This window comes from Gallinula chloropus (assembly GCF_964237585.1).
Source record: "Gallinula chloropus genome assembly, chromosome: 1".
NCBI lineage: Eukaryota > Metazoa > Chordata > Aves > Gruiformes > Rallidae > Gallinula > Gallinula chloropus.
Genome location: NC_140085.1, coordinates 31,400,169 through 31,427,063, shown reverse-complemented (window position 1 = coordinate 31,427,063; position 26,895 = coordinate 31,400,169). Strand labels below are relative to the sequence as shown.

Genomic DNA, 26,895 nt, shown 5'->3' with positions numbered 1-26,895 from the left:
GTGGCAATCAAAAGCAATTACATCAAAACCATGTCTGGGGAAGATTAGAACATCAGCAGGATCCAGAGGAGCAGGACTACGATATCACACAGTACAGCTCCTGTGCCTCAGTGATCACGGGCTCTTCCCCATCACTGTGTTGTTATAACAGCAGCTTTACATTCCCATTGTGGTGCTACCTGTGTTATGTCTGAGTCACTGGTGGAGACAAACCCTGAAGAGAATAGCTGTCGACAGGACAAGAGTTCTGTTACAAGTTTTAGCAGCTCAAGACATGGCTTTTTGTCCACCAGCTTGGCCAGCAATTTAATTCCAGTTGCCCCACTGCACCTTTTTAATTAATTGAGCACTGAAAGGAAGCAGACATTTGTGTTTACAGCTAAACAATTGTTAGCACAGAAATATTTGTAATCCAGGGAAATACTGATGCAAAGATAAAGATTAGCAAGACTGGATCATGTACAAAATGGTGCTGGCCTTCAGTTCTCAGCCTGCAAGCTCAAACCCAGCTGGGTTTTTTTCACAGATACAGCTTTCTGTTATAATAGCACGTTTTTCTAACGTAGGTTACAGACTTTAAGTGCATTCATCATCTCTTTGCACATACATTCATAGTATCATAGAATCTTTTTGGCTGGAAAAGACCTTTAAGACCATCAAGCTCAACCACTAACCCAGCACGGCCAAGTCCACCCTGTGCTTGTCCTTTCTACAATTCCTTTTATAAAATGTCCTTGGTACCAAACATGAGAGTAGGTGAGAATTTTTCAGTTTGTGTATTGAACTTCAAGAAAGTCACTGACTGACCTGTGGTGAACAAAAAAAGTGTTTCCATTAAAGAGTCTGGGAAGATTTGGGGATTTTGATGTGATTGACTGATTGATTGTTTAATTGATTGATTATAAGCTGGATGCATCACTGCCAGCTGTATGCAGAGAGAGAGGGAGAAAGGGAGGCACAGCATTGCTGCTGTATTGCTTGTGGTGCTTATATATTTCCCTGTCAGGGGACTGAAGAAGCAGATTCTGTAAATATAATTTATTTTGTTTTAATGTTGAAAATCTGATTAGATTTATGTTAAAATGTTGTGTACATACACAAGACCAAGCAGCTAACCCCATAGGAATTCCAGAGCTATTGAAACATAATCCAGAGCCTATGATCAAAAGCAAAAGGATTTATTTTTCTACTTTAGTTATTGTTGTTGTAAGAATTACTTGCCTCATAAAGTTAAACTATGACTGAATCTGCGCCTACTAGAATAAACCCATCTGTAGTGGCTGGCTCAGTGGCACTAGGACTGTTTAATTAGAATTTAGAAAACAAGAAGAGGTTAAAAATTAAAAAAATAAATTATGTCTGCAAAGATAAGATCTGGTAACTTGGGCAAAAGGAGGATGGAACTTATAATTGACCATATCAATAACTCATAACTGCTTCACTTTCAGTATACAAATTACCATTTTTTCCTAAGGTTACTGGTGTTCATGTATTTCTCTTGATCTCTGGAAAGGGAAGGTGGAAGGAGATGCATTGTACTGTAGCATTTCCAGTCCTTTTTAAATGTGCAGAAAGTATCCCTACTAAGGAAAAACCCATAAGTTTCTGCTTTCTCCGAAGTCTGGAAATGAAATTTAATTTGTGAAGATTTGTACATGAATCTGAGGCAGCAAAAAATCTATCTGCAATTTTGCTGCAGAAAAGCCTTTACCTGGAAGTGCCCCTGCAGTAAAGATTCAAAGGATATTGTTTGTGCTTTGCTGAAGCGGGTTGAGCCTGTTTCCTTTACCTTCTGTTTGCTGGCAATTTTTTATTCTTATTGTGGACACATATGGAAAAGGGTGGCTGGGTTTGTTTTCAAAGGAAGTAAGAGAGAATTTCCTGAGGAAGTTAAACAGATGGGTTTCTCCTGGGAAAACATACATACAATTAATATCATACAGTTGGTAGATATCTCATAAACATAGGGTAGAAACCAAGATGGTAGTGCTGCTGGAAACAAAGACACCAGGGGCACGTGAGGCTGTGTAAGGTGTTGCCATGTCCCCAGCACAAAGCGGTTCTGCTTTTCATTAGACCATGCTTTGATGGACAGTTTGCCAAATTCTGGTCTGTCAACACCTCACAAGGCTGCTCTGCTCCTGCCATTCCCCCCTCAGGGAGCTGCAGTCCTGAGGACAGCACTGGCACTGCAGAGCTGCTCTTCTCTGAGGGGGTGCTGAGGAGGATAAGCACCACGGCAGGTAGCGACTTCCTGGGGAGTTCAAGGGTGTACTCCATTCCCGACACCCAGGGTGCATCTGGGAGAACTGAGGAAGAGCAGAGCAACAGCAAGCCCCCCCCAAGAGAAAATGCAGGGATGGTCTCCCCTCTTTTCCTTAGCTTCTTGTGCTGTGAGGCTCAGAGGGCAGCACAGAGCAGCTTCGGTGCCATCGCATCTGTAGGGAGGTTAGTCCTGCATCTGCCACTCCAGTCCCAAATTTAAATTAGCACTTATGTTTCCTCTGCCCTTTCTGCATTCCCAAGCTGCTGGATCTGGACAGCTCTACTTGGCACCAAACCTTGATTTTTCAGCAGACTGCAACATCGTGTGTCATTCAATGGTGGTAGTAATCATACCAAACTTTGGGGGTCATAAGTAAAATGTAAGAATGAAGCTGGCTGGTTAACAGAGTCCCTAAAGCCTTTCCCACCTTCAGCTTGTCCTAGTTTTTCACTTGCATACCATTGCCTGAGTCACAAGAGGTGGTGGCTGGTGAGATCCTGCATGTCATCAAATACTTTTTGCTGTTGCAGGCGAATGCCCCCAGGTATGGACAGAGAAGTGCAATTACATTTCCCTCTGAGCTGTCAATTTTACTCTTAGGCATTCAGTACCACACAGCATTTGAGTTACAGATCCCAAATTTAGCTTTCATCACCTTTGCTTTTCTGGAAATGCTTGTCTGTCATACAGTAACCTTGGTATTAAAGGGCTTAGCTTTTCAAAATGCATTTATTTCTAGGAGTAACTGTCATGGTACTTTGGTTTTAACTATTAAGGCTTGACCTGCAACAAGGTGAATTGCTATTTGAGTGCAGTCCAAATACTAGGAATGTTCCCTCCATGTAAAAGCAACATTCAAGCAAAAAAAAATGCCCCTTTCACAATAGTCAACCCTGTCTGAACTTACTTGGGTTCCATTAAGAAAACTGTGCGAGATCTACTGGGCACTCGTCCTCCCTGAGGAGACGGGACTTGTTACCCAGGCAATCTAACGAACACATCTCAAAAGTCACATCCATTATGGGGCCATTACCAATTCATACAGCTGGTTCCAGTGGGGAAATTTCCATCAGACCTCTGGGAACGTGTGTGACTCTTTCAGGCAATGGGGGAGCGGTACAAAAAACAGATTCCCACTATGCACCACACTTAGATTAGTGTCATTCCACCGAGGGGGATAGAAGGATTTCTAAGCCAGACAATTTGTAAATAAGAAGACCCTTATACCCCAGTGTGGGGTACTGTATGGTCTGTTGAAATTAGCTGAGAAACAGGGAATCCCATAGCTGATCAGTGTAGGGGTTTGTCAATCAGTCCAGGAGCCATGACCATTATCAAATTAACTTCAGAGAACATCAAAGGAAAATATGTACAGGGAATTGGGGATTTTCTTGTAACAGTAAGAGTAAAGTTTTTCCTTTTTGGTTGGGTTGGGGTTAGAGGGGTTTCTGCATTTTAAACTATTGCCCAATAGTGAGTGACTGGCTCACAGAAACCTGGGAGCTTTTGCTTCTGAATTCTTGACCCACCTGGAGTACTGTATCCAGCTCTGGGATTCCCATCACAAAAAAGACAGAGATCTTGTGGAGAGAGTCCAGCAAAGGGCTACAAAGATGATTAAGGCCCTGGAGCATCTCCCCTATGAGGAAAGGCTGAGTGAGCTGGGACTGTTCAGCCTTGAGAAAAGAAGACTGAGAAGGGATCTTATTAATGTTTATAAATATCTCAAGTGTGGGAGACAGAGGGAAACAGCCAGCCCCTTTTCAGTGGTCTGTGGGGACAGAATAAGGGGCAATGGCTTCAAGTTGGAGCACAGGAAGTTCCGCACCAACATGTGGAAGAACTTTTTCACAGTGAGGGTGACAGAGCCCTGGGACAGGCTGCCCAGGGAGGTGGTGGAGTCTCCATCTCTGGAGATATTCAAGACCCATCTGGACACCTACCTGTGCGACCTGTCCTAGGGAACCTGCTCTGCTAGGGGAGTTGGACCCAATGATCTCTTGAGGTCCTTTCCAAACCCTATGATTCTGTGAATCTGTGACTCATAACCCATAACTTACCTGCAATCCAAGAACAGAGTGTTTGTACAAACATCTGCTCCTCCTCAATCCTACCTGATGCCAGTCGTGCCTCCTTGTAACGAATCCCATGAGCAACACGTGTGATATGTGTGAAAACAGCGTTCTGTTGTCAGAGTTGCCTTATTGTCCTTTTGAGCATGATGCAAGACAAACAGGCATGGTTAGATTTGTTTCTTTTCCTTTGGCACTGGTGGCTTTCCATGCCTGTAGTCGCTTTGTCACGTCCCTACTTTCAGTTAGAGAAAATGCTGTAAACAATCTAGAAATGAAAACAAGATTGTGTATGAGAATATATCACTGATATACACACCAGCATTGAAGTTTATCTGGTTTTCCAGAATGGATGATTGTATATATCAGTCATCTACATCATCTTCACATTTTCTTTGCTTAAAAAGATAGAACCAAGAAACCTATCACCCCCCACCCACCCACCAAGGATTCCCCTGCCAGAGAACCACCCAACAGCGATGCATTTTGGGGAAATAACATGCTTATTGTTAGATTTTTATATAACCAGGGTCATTTTTGCCAGCGTGTATTACTTTTGCATTTATAACAGTGAATTCCCCACACCCTGTGCCACCTCCCTCACGTTTCTGGGTTTGTAACTCCTAAAGCCCCCCAGTTCCTCCCTGGACCAGAGCTCTTAGCCTGACCATGGAAGCAACAAGCCATGAGACAGCTTTCTGCAGGCTGTGTAGCTGCAAACTGTAACCTCAATAAAGGTGCTGTCGTTGTGTTTCCATGCTGCAGGGTGAAGTTAATTTTGAAAAGATATTCCTGAGCAAAACGTTGTCATAAAGGGACAGTGGCTTTTATTACCAGCCTGGTTCTTTGGGGAGTTACAACCTCAGCGATTTTAATTTGCACCAGACAGAAAGTTGCTATGCTAGTCATTAGCCCAGATGTTAATTTCCATCTAAATGTTGCTTTAATTATGTAGGGAAAATTGACATTTTGGGGATTCTGAGTTATTGGAGTCAACAAGGTGTGTGGTTTTCCAGCCTGTATTGTGCAGGGTTTTTGTTATGTTCTGAGGCTGCGGTGATGAATTTCAGTCTGTTTCAGCTCAGGTGCTTTTGGTTTTGTACAGGAGGAACCAGAGGTGGTTGAAAATCACAGCCATTTCACTGGTGTCCCCACACAGCGCTGAAGATACCTGCAGGCAGGCAGCAGGGGCCATTCGCCGACATCACTAGGTTTCTGACCCACACATAGGTTATGGGCTGGAGTAGTACCAGGGTAGGGCTGAATTTACCAGCATACTGATGGAAGATTAGCCAGGACTGGTGTAGCCAATGTTTGACTTCAGAAAATACCAGCCTGCCCTGCAGAAACCAGAGGAAACTGTGGGGGGAGGGTCGGAGCAGGCAGAGCTGCCATCAGCAACAGACCACACAGGGACTACCTCACCAGAGAACTCTTCCTTAGGTGGTCTGGAGCTGACTGCCTCACTCCAAAAGGGTGCTAAAGAAGCAGATTAAAGCACAAGGCTTCAATGTTGTGTGAAACACAAGGGTTTTACTAGGTCCTCATGCTTGTCACGAAGAAGACAGAAGCCCCACAGCCCAGTTAGGCAGAGCATCCCTACCCATGGACAAGGGGGAATGGATTAAAACTAAAGGAAGGAAGGTTAAAATTAGATATTAGGGGGAAGTTTTTTACAGAGAGAGTGGTGAGGTGCTGGAACAGGCTGCCCAGAGAGGTGGTGGATGCCCCGTCCCTGGAGGTGTTCAAGGCCAGGTTGGATGGGGCCCTGGGCAACCTTGTGTAGATCCAGGCCTGGGGTTGGTGTCCCTGCCTGTGGCAGGGGGGTTGGAGCTCTATGATCGTTGGGGTCCCTTCCAACCCAGACCATTCCATGATTCTATGATTCCATACATGGGAAAACCCACCACTGCAGATGCTAAAGGCACTCTGGTTTCCTTCTCCTTTATCATGCTGCTCCCTCAGACCTCTGATTATCCATCTGGGTTCGTTCATCTTATTTTCAGAGGTCTTCATTGCCCGGCCTCCATCTCACTCCCTGGCTGGGAAGGACCCCTAGCAGCAGCTATCACAACATTTGAGTACACTGTTGTTTTCTGCAGCTCATGAAGCAGCTCAGATGTTTCACACTTGGGGCACAGACTGATGATGGTGTTTTTGTACTGCCTGAAGTCTGCCTTAGCTGACCTGATTTCTGTCAGCTCTGCTCAGTAAGAATGAGCAATGAGAAAATGCAATAAAGGGGCTTTATGAAACCAAGATGAGCAGATAAGCTGGTGTGGAGTCTGATATCCGTGCTTCTTGTCTCCCGGCGCAGAGTGCGAGCCCATAGAAGCGATAGCCAAGTTCGACTACGTGGGAAGATCTGCACGAGAACTCTCTTTCAAGAAAGGAGCTTCCCTTCTGCTCTACCACCGAGCATCTGAAGACTGGTGGGAAGGAAGGCACAATGGAATTGATGGCCTTGTCCCTCACCAGTACATAGTGGTGCAGGATATGTAAGCAGTATCTGCTGTGACTAGGTTCTTGGTGGGGTGTGAAAACATGTTGAAGCGGCTGATGAAGTGATTTCCAAACAGGGCAGTGGTTTGAAGGCTCAGATAGATTGATTGAACATTAGCCTTCTATGCAGGATGCCTCTGTCTTCATTGCCCCAAATTGACAGCTCTTAATCAAAAGCTTCTACTAGGCTAGGCTAATTTGTTTATGGATATGTGCCTGGTACATTAAGAGCTGGATGCTGCTGCACCTATTTTGTTTTGACTGTCTCTTCATAGGAATTGCTGACATTTAACTTCAGACTAGCAAGGGCTGGAGAAATGCAGCCCTGAACTCTTCTTCCACAGTATTAAGAGTGTACTTTGCCAAGACAGACAAAGTTCTTGTTTGCAGAAAGGTTACAGTCAAAATGGAAAGAGCTCAATAAACAGAAGGGTTATAAGCAGTTTTTGGAGACATGGAGGGGCTGTAGTGCATTGTAACATGTCTGCTTTTCTTAAGGGGATTAAAATGTGGGAGTGGCCAAGATGCTTTCTGTCACACCTAACTCACTGACTCATCTCACCCTGTGTGTTTTGTTCAGGGATGATACTTTCTCAGATACACTGAGCCAAAAAGCAGACAGTGAGGCCAGCAGTGGACCCATAACCGAGGACAAGTCATCATCAAAGGACATGAACTCTCCCACTGACCGTCACTCTGACGGGTATTTAGGAAGGTAAGCTCTGCATACCGTGTTGTCAGCTCAGAGCTCAGGTGACACAACAATTGTGTCTCCACGTGCTGATGGTGGGTCACTACAGCTTCTCCCATAACCACTTCTTCGTTGGTGCAGGCAAAGAAAGAGATCAGAACCTCCACCTCCTCTGAGGCGCCCCGGCAGGAGCAGTGACGGTCACTGCCCAGTACACCCACCTCACCCTCTCTCCAATTCGTCCCTGGAGCTAGGTTCCCCCAACCTGGCACCTCACTGCAGCCCCAGGGCCCTCCTTCAAAACCGCAACCTCAATGCCGACAGCCCCGAGAGGAGGCGCAGGCCCGGGCACGGCAGCCTCACCAACATCAGCAGGCACGACTCCCTCAAGAAGATTGATAGCCCCCCGATTAGAAGATCCACATCGTCTGGTCAGTACACGGGCTTCAATGACCATAAACCACTGGACCCAGAGTCGATAGCTCAGGTTTGTGTCTTTTTTTTACTCTTTGGCACTCACTGATGTTCTGAGGTGCGCGTCTCGGGGAGCAGTGCGGCGCAGAGCACCCACGCTGGCAGGACGATACCCTACTTAGCTTTTATAGCAGAGTGCGTGGGAAAGAAGGTGCCTTAAGGGATCCTGGAAGCACCAGAGGGAACAGATATTGTAGTAGCAGCACAAAGAAACTATTTCCTGTTACACCATGACGAAGCTGCCTCTGCCCCCCAGAACAGGAGGCCAGTGTATCATTATGGCAGCTGTGTAATTCCGTGTGCCCTGATGAAGGGTGGCCTCTTTGAACTTGCATGTGTCTGCTGTTTGGTTGTTTCTCAGTATTGTGCAGGAGAGTGTTCTGACTGGCTGGTAGCAACCATTGCCATCCAAAGTGCAGATTTACATGCCAGGATCTCGTGGATTTTACACAGTTTGCATATGGCTCATACCATATATTCAGCCTGGAGAAGAGAAGGCTCCAGGGAGACCTTACAGCAGCCTTCCAGTACCTGAAGGGGCCTACTGGAACGCTGGGGAGGGACATTTTTTAGAAGGGCATGTAGTGACAGGATGAGGGGGAATGGTTTTAAATTGGAAGGGGGTAGATTTAGATGGAATATTAGGAAGAAATTCTTCACTATGAGAGTGGAGCAGCCCTGGAACAGGTTGCCCAGGGAGGTGGTGGCTGCCCCCTCCCTGGAAGCGTTCAAGGCCAGGTTGGATGGGGCCTTGAGCAGCCTGGTCTAGTGGAGGGTGTCCCTGCCCATGGCAGGGGGTTGGAACTAGATGATCTTTAAGGTCCCTTCCAACCCAAACCATTCTTTGATTCTGATTTGATGCTTGTAGTTGTGCCTAAGAACTTGATGTGCAAGACATAAATAAATCATGGGCTGCCTTGTCCCTGTGTGAGCCCTCGCCAGTCTCATTCCTGGCAGTGAAGAGGTGAGGACAGAACAGAGAGCACCCAGGTCATCAGATTGGTCTGTTGTACAGAGCTGTGAGAGCTCTTGAGCAAATAGATGCCACTGTCTTCAGAACTCGCCTGTTGTCTCGGTAGTACAACGTGATTGCGAGGGGCACCCTGGGGGTACGATGTGATTGCAGAAGTATCTTGCAGTCACACTGGCACTCATGTTTTACAATTTAATGTGCTGGTGATGCTTGCTTTCAAAGTCTGCTTCCAGCGAGGGGTGGAAGGCACTGTCATGCTTGGGTCAGAAGGCTGAACCGTGTATTAGAGGGTTGGAAAGTGTAAGTGTTGTCACTGTGTTACCTTACTGTGAGCTATTTATTCCCTTTCCTACAACTGCACACGCTGCTGTTCAGTTGAAGCTGTTATTTAGTTGATGTGTAGATCAGTGATTGTTTATCAGTGAGAGAACCTGGTCTTTGATTAAACTGCATGGAAGTTGATGTGAGCAAGCAGGGAACACCAGAGGTTTAACCTCAGCTGTAGCTCAGTACCACTGAAGAACAGAAAACTGGGGTCTCGGTGCATTCTTCTAGCGTTTGTGCCAGAAACCCTGATGAAAACCAGTAGTTTCATAGGTAAGCTCACAGAACAACGTCTTGCAGGGTTTTTCTGCTTACAATTGAACTCAGAGAAACAGGAAGAGAGAAGAGCTGGTAGATACACAAGCTTTATTTCCTTAAAAAACCTGTTTTGTAGTCCCTGTGAGGGAACACTGATCCTGAATCCCTGGGCAGTAGATGTGGGAGGCAGTCAGCTAAGAGGTGGCAAATGGACTGAAATCTTCTTGGTGACCTTGTTAACGTTTATAAATATGTAAAGGGCAAGAGTCAGGAGGACGGAGCCAGGCTCTTCTTAGTGATGGACAGTGATAGGACAAGGGGCAATGGCTGCAAGCTGGAGCACAGGACGTTCCATGTGAATATAATAAGGAGGAGCTTTTTCACTGTGAGGGTGACAGAGCACTGGAACAGGCTGCCCAGAGAGGCTGTGGAGTCTCTTTCTCTGGAGACATTCAAAACCTGCCTGGATGTGTTCCTGTGTGACTGAGTCTAGGTGATCCTGCTCTGGCAGGGGGGTTGGACTAGATGGCCTTTTGATGTTCCTTCCAACTCCTAATGTTCTGTGATTCTGTGATTCACAGCCATCAGTACCCAAGAGATGACAGAGCTCTGCACAGCTAAAAATGCTGCTTAGCAATATGCAGTGTCCTGACAATCACTTAACAAAATGGCTTGCAGGATATAGTTTGATTGATTTTTTTAAATGGTTTTAGCTGAATTTTGTCTTTCTCATGTGAAGAGTTAAATATTTGTCCTGTCTGGCCAAAGCTGCCCTCTCTGCCGTACCACGGTAACTGTAGCGTCTTTCAAATCATCGGGTGGAAATTGGCCCTAGCACTGTAATAGTCACTGAAAAGAGGATGGTTGGCAAATAAACTTGTGCCTTATTCACCCCCCTACACCTCCTGCTCCTCCAGCACTTTGCGTTCAGTAGCAATTGGAATGACGTGCCGCTCTCTCTGTGCTCTGACCCAGGACATCGAGGAGACGATGAACACGGCGCTGAACGAGCTCCGTGAGCTGGAGCGGCAGAGCTCGGCGAAGCACGCTCCCGATGTTGTGCTGGACACCCTGGAACAAATGAAAAACACCCCCACTCCTGCCACCTCCACGGAGTCCCTCAGCCCTCTCCACAGCGTCGTTCTAAGGAGCTCTGAGCCTCAGATCCGCCGTAGCACTAGTTCTTCCAGTGACACCATGAGTACTTTCAAGCCCATGGTGGCTCCTAGAATGGGAGTGCAGCTGAAACCTCCTGCTCTTAGGCCAAAACCTATTGTTCTTCCAAAAACAAATCCTAGCATAGGGCCTTCCCCGCCTTCCCAGGGTCCAGCTGACAAATCTTGCACAATGTAGACAGCTCAGCCACCCACAGTGCCCGGCTGGGGTATGCTAGGGAAAGGGATGGATTAACGATAGAAGTCAGGGCTCCATAACAACGTTATTTCATGTTTGTAACTGGAGAGGCTTTGTTTTTCGGTGGTTTTGAATGTATTGTCTGAAACTAGCTACATTAACATGGGCATTTGTACTTTGTATGGTTTCAATTAAAAGAAAAACTGGACAGTTGTGCATCGTTTTAAAAAACAAACGTAGACTTACTTGAAAACTTGATGCTGCACCATTTACAATAAAACCAACACGGATCACGAACAGCTTGCCACGTTGTACCATACTTCACAGTCTTACTGTAGCTATACAATAACAGATCCTGCACAAAACTAAGTGGGTGGGAGGGGGGTGTCAGGGGAGGTGGGACCTCTCACTTCTGGGTCACCAAACCAAATCTCAAGGAGTTTAATAAGAGCTGAATTCTAGCATGTGAGGATGAAGTGTCTGTGTGGAATATCTAAGTCATCTCAGGCCACATTTTGTATTTAAGACACACCAAAAAAAAAAAACCCCAAAACCCCACCAAACCCTCACAGCTCTCACAGCCAGCACCGAGTTTGAGCTTTCTCGTTGGCAGTCTCACAAGTGACAAGCGCTGGGTGGATCTGGAGGTCACACTGCTCTCACCCATAAAAAGCAGCTTTGCGAGTCACAGCCAAAGCGCATCTCCAGGAACTCCTTTTGCTCTCCTCTCTAGCAGTGTACCTTTCCCTGTGAAGCAAGACCTGCATTCCCCCACCACCACCTGTATCACAAAATTCATTTGAAGTCCGTAGTTGAGCGAGCCGGGCTCCGGGGAGTGCGTGAGCCTCTCGGTCCGTTAGGCTGCCTGATAGTCCATTAGGAGGATCAACCCCGCAGTAATTCGGCCGAGTGTCCCATTGACCTTACTGCTGAGTGTCCCGTTGATGGCACCATTTGAGCTGTAGCGGTCGGGGGTTCGAGCTGACCCAGCTCCGCTGGCTGCCTCGCGCAGCGCAAACGCTCTGCGCGCACCCCCCGTTACGCTGACCACAGCGAGACGGGGACGCTGTGACGAGGGCCTACCTCCTGCCAGCCACGCAGGGGTCACTCACAGGACAGGCAGCTGAGTTTCTACCACCTAGATTCCAGCCAACTAAAGTTTTCCATAACCACTTTTTCCCCGTCCCCTCTGTTCTTCATGACAGAAATCAGTACCTTCCTTATGTCGGTGTGAGTGACGAGTGTCGACTTTCTGCTTCGCGCTCTGTGGTTGAAGTTTGTCAGGCGTAAGCTAAGTGTACAGCTGTTTTGCACATCGCAGCAGTAAGCCATAGTATTATTTCTGTGAACTTCTTTTCCCACATCCAACCCCTGAACTAAGTTTCAGTGAAAAAAAAGACCTGGTGTGGTCCACCTCCAGTACAACTGGCCATAGGGAAGAGCTGTCTTCCCAAATTGTTATTTAAGATCTCACCACTGGAAAGGTCGAAGTTGTACCACTCCCTATACGTAACCAATTGAGTTTGGGAGGAGAAGAGCAGTGATGAAATGTGATAGGCATGATTACCGAGGTGACAGGAGTCGTTTCCTGTCGTTATTTAGGAGCAACTTACTTCAGCTCTGATGCACACCTTGTAGATAGGCAAATGTGAAGCCCCAGGTGTGAAAAGTACCCTAAGAACCACCTCGGAGAGCCCAACTGCTCCTGGTATTTGCAAAACCATCTCCATCCAACCACAGATTTCAGGTGCGCCCAGGTTAGAGGCAAAGTCTTAATCCCACCTTGGCAGGCTGTGCGGTGCTGGTCGGTGACCCTCCGGCCCCCTCAACCGTACCACCTAGTCCTAAGGCTGGAGCAGGAGCCCACAGCAGGCCGGCCCCAGCTGCAGACCAGAGCTGGTCTACAGGGTCTGTTCGCTTGGTTGGGACCAGAGATAATTTTGAGTAGTTTCCCCAATTTACTAGAATCAGTGGAACAAACTGGAATTTCGGCTTTCATTCACATGCAGTTTTAGTCTAGCATCATATATTTTTGTTGTTTTGGTTGTTTTTTATTTTAAATTAACCCACCTGGCATAATTGAGATGGATACCTGTATCTTTAAATTGCATAGGGAATTTTGTATGTTTAAATAACTGTACTGGACTCCATAATGCTTATATTAGAAATTGTTTAGCAAAAGAAAATATTAGAAACAGTGCATTTAGTGAATGCATCCACTTAGAGCATTCACGCAGTTAAATGTGTAGTTTGATGGTTATTATAGATACTTAAAAGTATAGTAAGTGGATATGTAACAGGAGAGACTGCTACAACTACAGGCGTACTCAAGGGTAACTCCTGCACACCTAATCCGATCAGTATCGTCCTTTACTGTCAAGTTTGATGAACTGCAGTACTGGTAGCTTCCTGCTTGTTGACTGTTACCTAATTGTGTCAATGTACATCTGTAGTATGTACATGTGAAAGTGCCTTTAAATTTTAGAGGAGCTTTAGCCTTGCTCTTGTACTGTTGCATTTCCATCGCATCCTTCCCTGTTCGTGTCTGGCTGCATTCCCATCGCATTCCTTCCACTCTCGAAGAACAAATGAAAACATGGAAATTTCACGGTTCTGGAAGAGAAATGTACTGTTAATCTGTTGTGACAATGCACTTTTATGTATAGTACTGTACATTTTTTGGCATGTACCATTACGAGCTTCAGTATACATTCAGGTTTGTTCCTCATAGTGTATCTTTATAATAAAGCAGATGATAGTTCTGTCTCTGCCTGTGGTTTTGCTGGGTAAGACGCCGTGTCTTCGGGCGTGGGTTGCAAACCCACCTTTACCTTCCATAGAAAGAGGAAACAATCAGCATCCCCCCAGCCACCCACATCCCACCCCGCACCAGGTCCCATCACCGGCTTGGCCCAATGAAGTGTTTGCTCCAGGCAGGCTCCCACCCAACTTAAAGAGCCCCATTGCTCTAAGCTCACCCAGGCTCCTCCATGCATGAAGAGTCCCACAAAGAGCCACCCACCACACACGGCCAGTTGCCCCCCCCAGCCCCACTCCTGCTGCCTGTGGGAACCCACCACCCACTCAGCACCCTGTCACAACCCTCCTGCTCCCCACAAGAAAAATGGGGAGGTGGGGAAGGCACCCCAGCTTCCACATTTTAAAAACATGGTCCCAGAGGGAAAGGAAGGAGAATCATCTCCCAGGGAGGTATTTCTTGCAGCAGAAGAAGGGACACCATTGAGCTGGGCCGGGCGGGGGGAGTGCCACAGGCAGTGACCTTATGTCCAAGCAATGCTGGGAATACACGTGCCTCCATGGCTGGCTCCAGAGCCAGGGCAGCCAGCAGTGCAGGCTGACGGCTGCAAGAGACGTTCAGCCACAGCTTGGATGCTGTCGAGGACCATTCCTGGGCTCAGGCTGCATCTGCCCGAACATCCCTGCCATGCTGCCCAGCCGACATGGGTTTAGGGGGAGAGGAGCCACTTCAAAACCCATTTCTAACCCTTGCTTAAAAAATAATCAAGGGCAGGAGCTGCAGCTGAAAGGTCCAGTTTCAAAGTCATCTGCACCGCCTGACATCTGTCCGGAGAGGAAGGGGACAGATGTCAGGCAGTGCAGGTGGTACAGAGGGACGGACATGCTGGCCACCCCAGCTCAGAGCAGGGCTTTTGTTCTTCGTGCTGGGAAAGCCACACAACTGTTCATTAGCGGGCTCATCGATCAGCCCGTGGTGGCAGCCTTTGTACCGCAGCGTCCAGTGACCTACTTTGGGTACTTCTTGTCCCCTGCCGCACAAAAGCCGACTAGGACATGCAGGAGGGGACAGCAAAGGTCATTCCTCATTCAAGGTCCTGCACAGCCCAGAGGATGGGTAACCCAGTTTCCACAGCCAGCCTGGACGCTGCCGAGGCGAGAGGCTCCTGTGGCGGCTTCGAACCTGTTTTAAAATAAACAAGAGAACAGGAGGAGAGGGATCTCCTCCTGTGGTAGAGAGGAGAGGGATCTCCTCCTGTGGGGCAACGTGAAGTTTCGGTGCTGTGCTGCGCTGGCTTCTTCACTTGCTTCCAGGTTGTGCAGTGAAAAAAAGCCTGGCTCTCATGGAGACAGCCAAAGGTTTTGGCAGGTGCCTGGGGAACCGCTGACTTTACTGGCACTTGCTAAAGCAAAGGGGACACCAGTTGTTTTCTCAGGAAAAGTGTGTTAACTGGACAGAAAGTTGAGCGGCAGCGGATATCCAGCTCCCAGGACACCGCTGAAAATTGCTTTCCCAAGCCACGTGCGGCTCCAGGACACAGCACTGCCCTGGCCTGCACAAACCCCTCCTCACCATGGAGACCTCAGCCCAGGTTTTAAGTTCTCCTTGGCGGAGGCGTGTGATTTACAACATACTCTGAGGCTCACGGACACCCAACCTGCCCAGAAGCATCCACAATCACTCTGTTCAATCGCTGCTACCCCATGGGAAAAGACTTCATGTTGGTCTGGGCAGTGCTGGTACGTGGGGAGCCAAAACCAGCCTAGGTATTAACTGGCAGTGGTGCAAGATGAAAGTACCATTCTTGTAGGTAGTAGTGCTTCTTCCATGAGCTTGGCTCTTGGGGTGGAGGCGGAACAAACCTTGTATGAAAGGCCAACTAGATTAGCAATTTAGCGCCTTAAAATCCAGTTAGACAACACAGCCCAAATACCATTAAATAATAAAAAATAAAATAAAATAAAATCAACCACTAGTTTCACCATGCTGCGGTAACTGCAGCTACTCCCTTGCTGGTTTATGCCAGGGCATTTTCCGCTCCTGCAGCTGACAGCAGTGGTCCCTGCCAGCACTACGGCTCTGGCAAACCGGGCATAAGCCAGTTTCCCTGCTGGAGGGGCCACAACACTGGCAACCTCATGACTTGGAGGTACCACTCACTCTCTCCACCACAGTGCCACAGCCTGCCCAGACTGCAGCAGGCTCAGCCCCAACCTGGCTCATGCTGCCCCTCCAGCCCCCTCCACGCGCACAGCCCCGCTGTATCCCCCACCAGCCCTCACACCCCAGCCCCAGCAGGACTGTAACCCTAACACAGCTCTTCAGGTCCTCCCATCCAGCCGTCCTACTGATCAACCAGGTCAGAACTGGTGAGGAAAGGAAGCAGAAAATGGCTGGTTAAGGACAAGGGTGCCTGATGCACTGTCCCACTGAGCTGGTTTGGCTGGGAGACAGTTAATTTTCTTCGTGGTAGCTAGTAGGGAGCTGTGGTTTGGATTTGAGCTGGAAATAGCACTGGTAACACAGGGATGCTTTAGTGGGGAGGCTGGGGGAGCACAAGGGGTTGGGAGGGGACACAGCTGGGACAGCTGACCCCAAATGACCAAACAGTTATTCTGTCAGCATGTACAGCCTGCAACGGGGAGTGGGGAATGAATTCCTTGTCTTGCTTTGCTTTTGCTTTACGTATTAAACTGTCTTTCTATGAAGCTGCTTTCACTCTTTCAATTCTCTCCCCTGTCCCTCCAGGGGCAGAGTGAGTGAGTGGCTGCATGGGGCCCAGCTGTGGGCTGGGGTTAAGCCACGACACCCATCCAGACGGGAGGACAAAACTTGTGTGGTGGCACTATGCCCAGGGGAGAGAGGAGCCACGTCTTCCCTTCGCTTCTCACGTGACAGTTAAGGTGCAAGCCGGCCAGGCCACGCGCTGGACGGTGACAGGCAGAGTTCAGTGCTGGCTGAGGGAATAAAGAGCATTAAATAACATAAACTGGGCCCAGCTGAATTGGACAAGTCAGTGGGTTTTCTCCCATCTTTCTCAATCCCTACACACAAACCAAAACCATCAGGAACATGGTTGTTACGCCCTACTTGGTGGTGAGCTGAGCCCGTGCCCCACAGCACCACAAGGACGGTGCATCTGCAGTTGTGCCACTGCCACGTGCCAGCAAGGTCAGGGTCAGGGCACACTGGTCACCGCAGACACCCAAGAGCAGCTTATTGGTCCAGGGCTGGAGGTTAGGGGACAATCATGTGGTTTTTCTTAATTAACAAGCTGCATTGATTAATCTCTTTTTCAGGTAGCATAGTAATGGAAGGAGAGTGCGAAGGACAAGGCGAAACAAATCCAGCTGTAAAATATGAAGACAGACAAGTTGTGCTGTACAAAGGAGGTCAGACGCTCGCGGGGTTGAAATCAATAGTAGCTGCACTCTGTATGGCAGGAAGGATAAACCAGACCCAACCCCTGCCTGTGCTTACCTCCGTGGAGCACATCGATGTAGTATCCACTGCGGGCGCCTTCAGCAGCGTACGCTGACACCTATAAACACTGACCAAGCAACATAAAAGAGCGGTTTGCATTTATTTTAATGAATTACCCTCTGGGAGAGACAAACCACGGGGACCGGCGGGGCTTTAGCAGGGAATTAGGCACTCACTGAAACAGCCATTTTTCCAGCAGTGACTTCTTGATTGTCATGAAATAGCATTAACGTGGAGATTATTCCCGGAGTCCTAAGCAGTGAACTTCAGTGTGCTGAAGGTGGAAAATACCTAAAATCCTTCACAGCTCTGACTGCAAACTACCAGGTACTGTTGTGGTAGTTTTGCATGGCTGAGTTCAGGTGGAGGAGGGGGGCTGGAGGGGTGGCTTCTCTGGGACGTGGCTAGAGGCTCTCTGCAGGCCCCACAGAGCACACACCAGCCGGCTCAAGGCCGGAGTTGTTGCTGACCAAGGCCGAGCCCATCAGCGATGGTCACAGCGCCTCTGGGAATCACATTTAGGCGAAAAAAAACCCTCTAAAAAAACCCTCCAGCAACTGCTTTTTGCCACCAGAGAAGGGAGAGAGATGTAAAGAGCTGTGCAGGCACCAAGGCCAGGGAAGAAGGGAGAAGAGGTGCCCCAGGTGCTGGAGAGAAAGATGCCCCAGCAGCCCATGGAGAAACCCAGTATTTTAATTCGTTTTTTTTCCTGCCTCCAATGTTTTCAGAGATAGCCATCACAGGAGTACGCCAGCAGCCCTGGTAACCAGCACTGAGCTGAACACAACCAGTGTATCCACCAGTACTTGGGGATCTGAGCTGAATTTTGTTTGAATGGTTTTCTCAGCTGTTTAAATGCAGGTTGTATTTTTTTTTTCCCAAACACTATTCCAAGAACATGTCAAACTCTGATTTCAGATCTAGTGTCAAGACCTTTTTTTCATTTGTCACACACACATCACAAGGCTTACTTTATTGGTAGATCAAAGTTAGTCTGAATAAAATTGGTTTATATACAAGATTGCAACCAGGGATTGAAACATAGCTAATCTGGGGTTGTCAAATACCATAGTTAAATCTGAACTCTCCTCCAGTGCCCTTCCAAAATTGAAAACTACAGATATATATATATTTTATATATATCTCATATATATGCACATATCATTTCTCAAAAGCAAGGAACAAGGCACATTGCAAAATTCCTGTTTCACGTTTTATTTCTAGTTAAGAAAATACAGCAATGCAGTTTGTCGGGGGGACATCCCTCCCTCCTCCATGGCCCCAATAGCAGGTGAGAGGGGAATCATAGAGTGCTTTGGGTTGGAAGAGACCTCAAAGACTGTCTAGTTCCAACCTCTGCCATGGGCAGGGACACCCTCCACTAGAGCAGGTTGCCCAAAGCCCCATCCAACCTGACCTTGAACACTGCCAGGGAGGGGGCAGCCATAGCTTCTCTGGGTAGCCTGTGCCGGGGGCCTCACTGCCCTCATAGTAAAGAACTTCTTCCCAATATCTAACCTAAACCTACCCTCTTTCAGCTTAAAGCCATTGCCCCTTGCCCTATCATTACAGAGGAGCATAGAGGTGGGCAGCAGCGTGGGGAAACACAGCACATCCTCATCGAAGGGACCCCCATTTTCACACACCAGCCGCACCAGACCTCTCCTGTAGCCCCAGGTTGGGGTTTGAGGAAGCTGCAGTGAGTGATCCAGAGGGCAGGGGAAACAAAACCCCACCAACAATGAGGCTTTTCTTTCTTTGTTCCCCAAAAATAAGACAATGTCTTTTTTGGGAGAGACAGAACAGAAGCGCTTCCGTGAAAGACCCCAACACAGCTTGAGCAACTGGCCTGAGCAATCTTTGCACCTCAGTCCTTCAAAATGTTCCCAGTGTTAAAAATGAACTTGCTTTGTCAAATACTAGAAGTTTAGAAATAATTTAAGGTCTGTAGGCCTAAATGCCACTCATACCTGCTTACATTCATGACATGAAAATGCACGTGTGCAGTGAAACAGCAGCTGATTTACAAGCTTTTCTGTAGAAACCAAAGTTTCTTCCATGCCTGCGTTGTAATACCAGGTTGCTGGTTTGACCCCTACAGAAATAACATGATTTTTCTGTTCACAAGTCATTCTGATCACTCACTGGTCACAGGTTTTGGTGTCTGCTGCTTCATTGGTTTTGCTTTTCCCTGCTTTGGAGGCATCCCAGCAGGCTCAGGTACTTACTGGCAAAGTTTGTGCGCACCACGGTTCCGGCCCCAACGTTGGGTACGGTTGCTGTTGCTCTAAGGTCAACTCAGTTTTTCCAGAGGTCTGTCAGCAATGCCTATTGTAGAATAATTCCACTCACTATGCTCAACGTGGGTTTCATTCTTAGTTAAAGGCAATTGATGAGAAGCCAATTCCTGCAGATAATATAACTTTTTCACAGTATTTCCTTCTTTGGGTGAAAAAATAAGGAGCACTGCTCGGGCCTTACAAATTCCCCAGCAGCCACCAGCCACCCCAGGTGTCAGCCCATGGAGGAGACCTGTTGGAGGGTGCCTGAGCTGGACAGCAGCACTATCCCGGTCCCTGCACCGCCACCTCCAGTGCTCGCCCCAGCAGCACTTTTTTGAGTGCCCATCACCTTGTTCTTGAAGACATGAGTGACAGCTCAAGCTGCAGCAGGCCTCCAAGTGCTACATGAGAAGTCTTGACCAGGCAAGAGGTGAGAGGCCAGGCACAGACAGGCAACAAAAGGTACTGCCAGATCATTTCTGGGGCCCACAATACAAGAAAGATGTGGAACTGTTGGAGAGGGTTCAGAGGAGCCACAAAGATGATTAGAGGGCTGGAGCACCTCCCCTATGAAGAGAGGCTGAGGGAGCTGGGCTTGTTCAGCCTGGAGAAGAGAAGGCTGCAGGGGGACCTCATTGCAGCCTTCCAGTACCTGAAGGGAGAGTATAAACAGAAGGGGAATCAACTTTTTTAAAAGGGTAGACAATGGCAGGACAAGGGGGAATGGATTAAAACTAAAGGAGGGAAGGTTTAGATTAGATATTAGGGGGAAGTTTTTTACAGAAAGAGTGGTGAGGTGCTGGAACAGGCTGACCAGAGAGGTGGTGGATGCCTCATCCCTGGAGGTGTTCAAGGCCAGGTTGGATGGGGCCCTGGGCAACCTTGTGTAGATCCAGGTTGGAGGTTGGTGTCCCTGCCTGTGGCAGGGGGGTTGGAGCTCTATGATCCTTGGGGTCCCTTCCAACCCATGGCATTCTATGATTCCATGATTTCCCCCAGGTGCAGACCTGGTACAAACCTGTCTGCAGGATATTTGTAAAACTGTCCTGATTAAACAAAAGCAAGTGTGCTTTGGAAATGTCCCTTCTCCTCGTGTGCTACTCAGAGTACAAAATGTAACTTATTTTAAGGTTTGTACCTCAGGGTATCCAAATATTAAAAATTCATGGTTCTATTAGTAACAGTTGTTCCCAGTGTGGATGGGTTTTCTGCAGGACTTACCTTTGAAGGAGAGCTGAACTCATGTTTCATGGAGGGAGCATTGGTGTTGGGCCTAAACCAAAGTGTCCAACAGTTCCTGACTGGCTTCTGTTTAGACCTGACTAATTTTTTTACAAGTGACACCTTCTCTTCCAAACTTAAATAACAACCCAATGGAAAGGAAAAATGCATTTCACTGTAAGGATATCAAACAATTCTGCTATAAAATAAGCAAAATACTTTTCTCTTTCTAGAATGAAATATTGCTCCAAAATATGTCTTCAGGAAATATGCCAGGTTTCACAAAGCAGCTTTTCTTGATGGGACAACAGTTTACAGGGAAATTACTGGTCAGTTCTAGCAAATGGCTTTGGGATGTCTGGGCCCCCTCATGCACAGAACCCCCCCCACAGGGCACCCAGAGAAACACCAAATTCCAATCCAGGGTGGGGGTGAGCAAGTGTTGCTATTAAAATAGCGATACTGAAGAATGCAAAGGAGAAGTTGTCAGACTAAGAGCTTTGATTTGAGAGAGGCAGATGAAAATTTTAACAGCCGCATGTTTTATTTAAGGAGTTCAGCTCAGTGATCTGAGGACACTGCAACATGACTTCTCTCCCTTCCTCTGGCAGCACACACCACCCTCTGCTCAGCAGGACCCTGAGGAGAAGGTCACCCAGTGAAATACAGCCATACAAATTGAGGTTTTCATAACAGCCTTGTTAGCAGCAGCACTTAGGTCAGGCTCAGGAGTCTCAGCTCTTACCTACCTAAAGCTCCTTCCCCTACCCGTTTCCTTTGGCCCACAAACACCACAGGAAGAGATGGAAATTTGTGGTCTTTTAAACTCCAGCTGTTAATCACTCATGGTTTGCAAATGTCCTGCAGCCACCGACTTTTCACAAACGTTACTTTTTTTTCTTTGACACTGCTTTTCTTTTCAATGAACCTGCTAACATCAAGCACCCCTTGGTGAGCTCTTAGAGTGCTTTATGGAGAAATAACCCCTGTGTGTTTTTTTTTCTTAGCAGCCGCTTGATTAAAGTGCTACAACATCATTTTTCACTTCTCCCGTTTATTGTGCATCCAGCTGCTTTTGGATCCCTGCAAAGATAAGATCAATAGCTCTTGGTTTCTCTTTCAAGTCTCCAGTTCACCTACCCACACATGGACACACACAGAGACTGGTTCCACATCCCTACCCCAAACTTGGAAGAGGGGAGGTTTCCTACTCCCAAAGCTTTGTGAAAGTTCCCTAACATCTTTCCTCAGCCAACAGACCCATGAAGTAGGAATAATGACTCCCCAGGTTTTTATGTACATACACATATTTGCATATTTACAAAGGTTGAAGGTGATCATGTCACAAGTTGAAATCCTCTTTGATGCAGGACACCATCAAAACCAGCTCACCAGTTACCATCATGGAGATTGCCAACTTCAATTCCCTCCTCAAATTCCTTTGGATTTTAGCATGCAGTGTTCAGCAGTACGTTCATGGCACAGCATCAAGAACTCACAGAAGGAAAAAGATTGGGCCAGTTTCTTTTGGTAGTTCTTTGTAGCATGCTGCAACATCCCATTGACACTCCTTGCCATGCAATGAAGCAGCGACATACATATCAGAGGAGTTTTACTGCTGTTTAAAATTGCTCCCACTCATCTTCTTTAGAAAGAAATTCTTCACAATGAGGGTGGTGAGACACTAGAACAGGTTGCCCAGAGAGGTGGTGGAGGCCCCATCCCTGGAGACAATCCAAGTCAGGCTTGATGAAGCTCTGAGCAATCTGATGTAAAGGTGTCCCTGCTTACTAGATGATCCTTAAAGGTCCCTTCCAACCTAACCCATTCTATGACTCTATGATCCATTAACCATAATAGTTTGTTGAACACCTTAGGAAAATCTCTAGGATGAGCATCAGAGCTTCCTATGAAAATACTTGGAGCAATTTCAGAAACCTTCCTTCTAGCACGAGAACAAGTTTCTGGACCAGTGCTGTCCCTGTAAGTAAACACTTTCCCAGAAGAAGAGGGGTTTGGCTGTATCTATGAGCATCAGCTTAACACCACTGAAAAGTTCTCTCAGTGCTTATAAACCCCCAATTTACTCATTAGTGGGCTTGCAGCAAGCAGCCTCCCCTGGAAGAAACTACAAAGGTGACTTCAAACAGTATCCTCCATCTCAGCAAGCAGCTGGACACAGCGAAACCCACCTCTCCTGAAGTGTGGTGGCAGACACCGTGCCTTCCTTTTGGGAGGGAGGGCGGAGGGACCCCTCAACAAATCTGGGCCTAAATCTTCTGATCTGTACCGGTGTAATGCCAGAGCTATTAACAATTTCAAAAGCCAGTTTTCCTTTATCATCAGAAAGACTGATAAGGAGGAAGAAAATCAGTGTGGTATGAGATTTCTTGGGGCCACTTGCCAGAGAGCCGTGCACAGTAACATACCTGCAGAGCAATCACACAGGCTACAAATCTCATTTTACAATTCCATTCACTGGCGTCACCCAACCTGGGACCCAGCTGGATTCACATCACAGTTTATGCCTGAATAAATATCCAAATAAAGATCCTACAAAGTCTTTCATACTTCATTTATTTGCAATTGCTCCATGACCGCGGACTCACATTAACCCAAACAAAAGTAGATTGAGCATATCCTAGTGGAGAGTGGGCACTGTCTGGGGAGGTTTTGAATGGCTTCCAGGGCTGATGCAACACCTGAAGAGCAGGATGGGCACTGCACAGGCCTCCCACCTTGCAGTTATTTTTTGTGTCACTGGGACAACCCTATAGAACTCTGGATTTAGGTCCAGCACTTGAAAGATTCCAGCAAGTCAAAGCGCTGAATATTTTGTATGAAAAGCAACAAACGGTGAGAAGATGAGATAATACAGCAGAGGTGTTACATCTGCAAGATCTTTAATGAGATGGAGCAACAATTTCCCAGTATCTTACAGTTTCTTGTAAAACTAACGGCTCTGAGGAGTCTGTGTTAAGAAGCCAACCAAGAAAGGCTGCCAGGTCTGACTACGGGTTCCACCTAGCTCCATATCTCACCTCTAACAGGGTCATCTGGATACATCCAGGAAACTCTGAGAAAACAGGACCAGCACAAGGTAGTATCTCGCTGCTTCCCAGCAACTTGCAGCTGAGAATGTACCTCACCCAGAGGCTGCTTTTTTTCTTATTTTCTTAGTACCTGGGAACCACACAGCTCAGGGAACTCCTGAAAGCTGAGTTTCTTAGGCCAATGAGTTTAACATTATTTATGAGAGTAATTATAAAGCTGTGATCAAGGAAAAAAACATAAAAGACACTGTCTTTTGTAGATGTCAGTAGTGATGCTGTGAGAGCTGGACTCTGTTTAGAGGAACTAGAACAAGCACTTCAGCATGTGAAGCCAATGGGAGCTCCTCGCATTAGTCAAATGCTGAAACACAGAGCAATCAGAGCTTTTTAAAAAGCAAAAGGGACTTAAAACATATCACCATGATTACTTTCCTAAATCTAAAGCTCCTCAGCCTCAAGCATAACCCAGTTTCTAACCCAGCTCTCTACAAGTCCAAGTCCCAAGACATCTCTGAGCCAATACTGCTCCTGTGCTCCCTGGCAATAAATAGAGATCCACTGGCACGCCCAAAACTTAGCTGCTAAAATGCACAGGACGAAATACAATATTGAAGACACTCATGAAACAACACTGCTAACAAGTTGTAACCCCCAAACTCAGATTTTCCATTTCCCAGACTCCCTGGTGCCTGCAAACAACAGCGTATGTAAGCAGCACGTATGCCTTGTTATGAAACACCACTGCTGCCATTTTCCAGGCTTCATTTGGAGGTTTAGCACAGAAACTTACATGTAATGAAGAGGTTTGGGGATATATTTATTTTTTTATAAAGTAGATTACGAGTAGAATGTTCAGGTTTTGTAAAAACTGCCATTGTCTTGAGTCAAGCAGGATGTGGGATTTTTATCCTTACCAAACCAAGTCATCGAGCACGCTCCACAATCTGGGAGTTTACTTTCTTCCACAACTGAAGGAAAACATAGCTCCTGGTTTCCAGAGGGGGAAAACAGGAGTTAGCCTAGGTGTCCTGAGGAAAGAACCATCAAAAGTCATGCCATTTACAAACAGTGTACTTGTCCTGGTGATGACATACATGAAAAAAATACCTGACGGAGAAGAACTGACGTATAGCTCATGAGTAAGGAAAAATGATTGTGCATGGCTCCTAAAGCCTGAGAAGGAAGAGAAAGCACAGGAAATTTCAATAAAACTTCAAAACAGAGATGCATTCCCAAGGCAGAGCATACATCATTCTGCTCTATTTTTCAAACAGACACCTAATATCCTATTGAATTGCATTATGGACAGATACAGAGGTGAAGAGTGCGCACAAGATTAAGGTAGTGTCTGGGAGCAGCCTCGCTGGCAGAAGTATGTTTTATTAACACACCTTGTATAACAGTGCACATAATTAGGTTAGGCTTAATGACTTAGGGCTTACCAGAGGTGTCCTTAACTCTCTAAATGTAAAAGGAAAATTTAGCATGGGGACACAGAAAGCCAGGTACCGGTTCTGGAAAGACAGGTACATTCACCCACTGCGGCAGCTGTGTTTCTACCAAGGAAGAAGATACGAGGCAAATGGTCAAGTTTAGAGCCCCCAAAATGGCATCCATCACCCTCCAGCAGGGAGGTGACGAAAAAAATCTGCTCTGTCACCATGACAACTCGTGCTACATCATTGCCATAGTAACAGGCTGAACATCTTTAGTTTTTAACCACATGCACGGGAGGCCAACAAGCCAGTGAGGAGGAGCCGCCTCTGCGTCCAGGTACTCAGCTCTGCCCTGCAGCCAGTCCTACCCATCACTGCAGTTCAATCCAACAACCTTCCACTTTTCCCAGCCCCAAGCTGCTGGCCAAGCTCCCCACCACTGCTGGCTCTGCAAACCCAAGTCCACCTCATCACTGGACCATTAATTCCAAGCATTTTACCGTTACTTTTTTCTTCTTCCCACCAAGTGATTTATCAGGCTGAGATTAAATGGGAGCAGAGAATCTTCGTCTTCCCAATGAGTCACTGAAAATCTGTTCCATTAAACCAGTGCACCACGGGGTGGCTTTACATGCTGCATTTGCATCCCACGCACGCAGTCGCAATATCAGTTCAAAGGCACCGTCCTGTCCCCTGAAGAGCCACGGCTTCTCCATCGTCATGGCGAGGGAATGTGTTTGCTGCGCAGCACCACAACCCGGGCGAGCGTCATTCCCATACGCCAGCTCAGGCCGGGCCCCTGCTCTCCCTGGCAGAGCTGTCGTCATGTGTGGTGATGTAAAACAGCAGCAGGGAAAACACACACTAATGCTTTTCAGAGCACATCAAAGCCCAGAAGTCTTGCAGGGCGATAATGCCTTTCATCCGTCTATCTCCCAACATGGAAGAAGGAAAAATAAATTCAATTATTACTGGGTTTCAAGCCAGCCTGGGGGGAGAGGATGAAGAACGGGGGATGTGACAGCTTGACCATCAGCACAGAAGGATATAGGAGGTTTGGAGCAGTTTGTGGTGGGGGCGTGGGGGCAGCCCCACAGCCCAGGGACACCATCCCCACCTGGGTCCTGGGCACAGCAAGCCCATGCTGTAGGTCCACCCTGAGTATATCAATCATGCTGAAAGTGCCACAAAATTAGCTTGTTCTCCTCTTGGAAGACAGGTTGGAGAGGGTGAGCTCCCAGCCGCTGCTTTGGCCCTCATGTTCCCCTCCACTTTCCCTCCATCTCTCACACCCCTCCTTTTCGTCCCACAGCTCCTCCTTGGGGTTGATGCAGATCTCAGCACTGAAGGGCAGCAGTGGGGTGGCACAGGTACGTGCCTGCAACCCTCACTCCCAAGCACAATCAGCAGCATCACGTAGGGCTTGTGATGGCCCAAAGCGATCAGCCCTGACGCCTGGACCAGAGAGCCCAAGACTGGTGATCCAGCCCCTGCACAGCCCCATACCTGTATCTCGGCCTCCGCTGCTCAGGGTTGGTATAACAAACCCATACTTTGACTGGCTATACCATACATACATATATACACACGCTGTTATTCCACGTACCATATATATATATTCCATATACCATATATATATAGCTATATTATCCCAGTAGCTCTGCCCACATGAGACTATCAAAACCCCCTTATTTTGCATTTAATCCCTATCCTGGTGCTCCCTAAACAGACTTTAAAAGGCAGGGGATC

The 26,895-nt window shown here is 47.3% G+C and overlaps 1 protein-coding gene across 2 annotated transcripts in view; it reads left to right on the top strand.

The window, feature by feature from the left end:
- The window catches only part of SRGAP1 (SLIT-ROBO Rho GTPase activating protein 1), a 147,362-nt gene extending 136,213 nt beyond the window's left edge, over positions 1-11,149 (top strand). For both annotated transcript variants that reach the window (XM_084260223.1, XM_084260222.1), the window contains exons 19-22: positions 6,656-6,836; positions 7,421-7,555; positions 7,673-8,018; positions 10,536-11,149. In XM_084260223.1, coding sequence (XP_084116349.1) covers positions 6,656-6,836; positions 7,421-7,555; positions 7,673-8,018; positions 10,536-10,913 — 1,040 coding nt within the window. In that variant the 3' untranslated portion in view covers positions 10,914-11,149. The remainder of the gene's footprint in view (positions 1-6,655; positions 6,837-7,420; positions 7,556-7,672; positions 8,019-10,535) is intronic.
- The last annotated feature ends 15,746 nt before the right edge of the window (positions 11,150-26,895 follow it).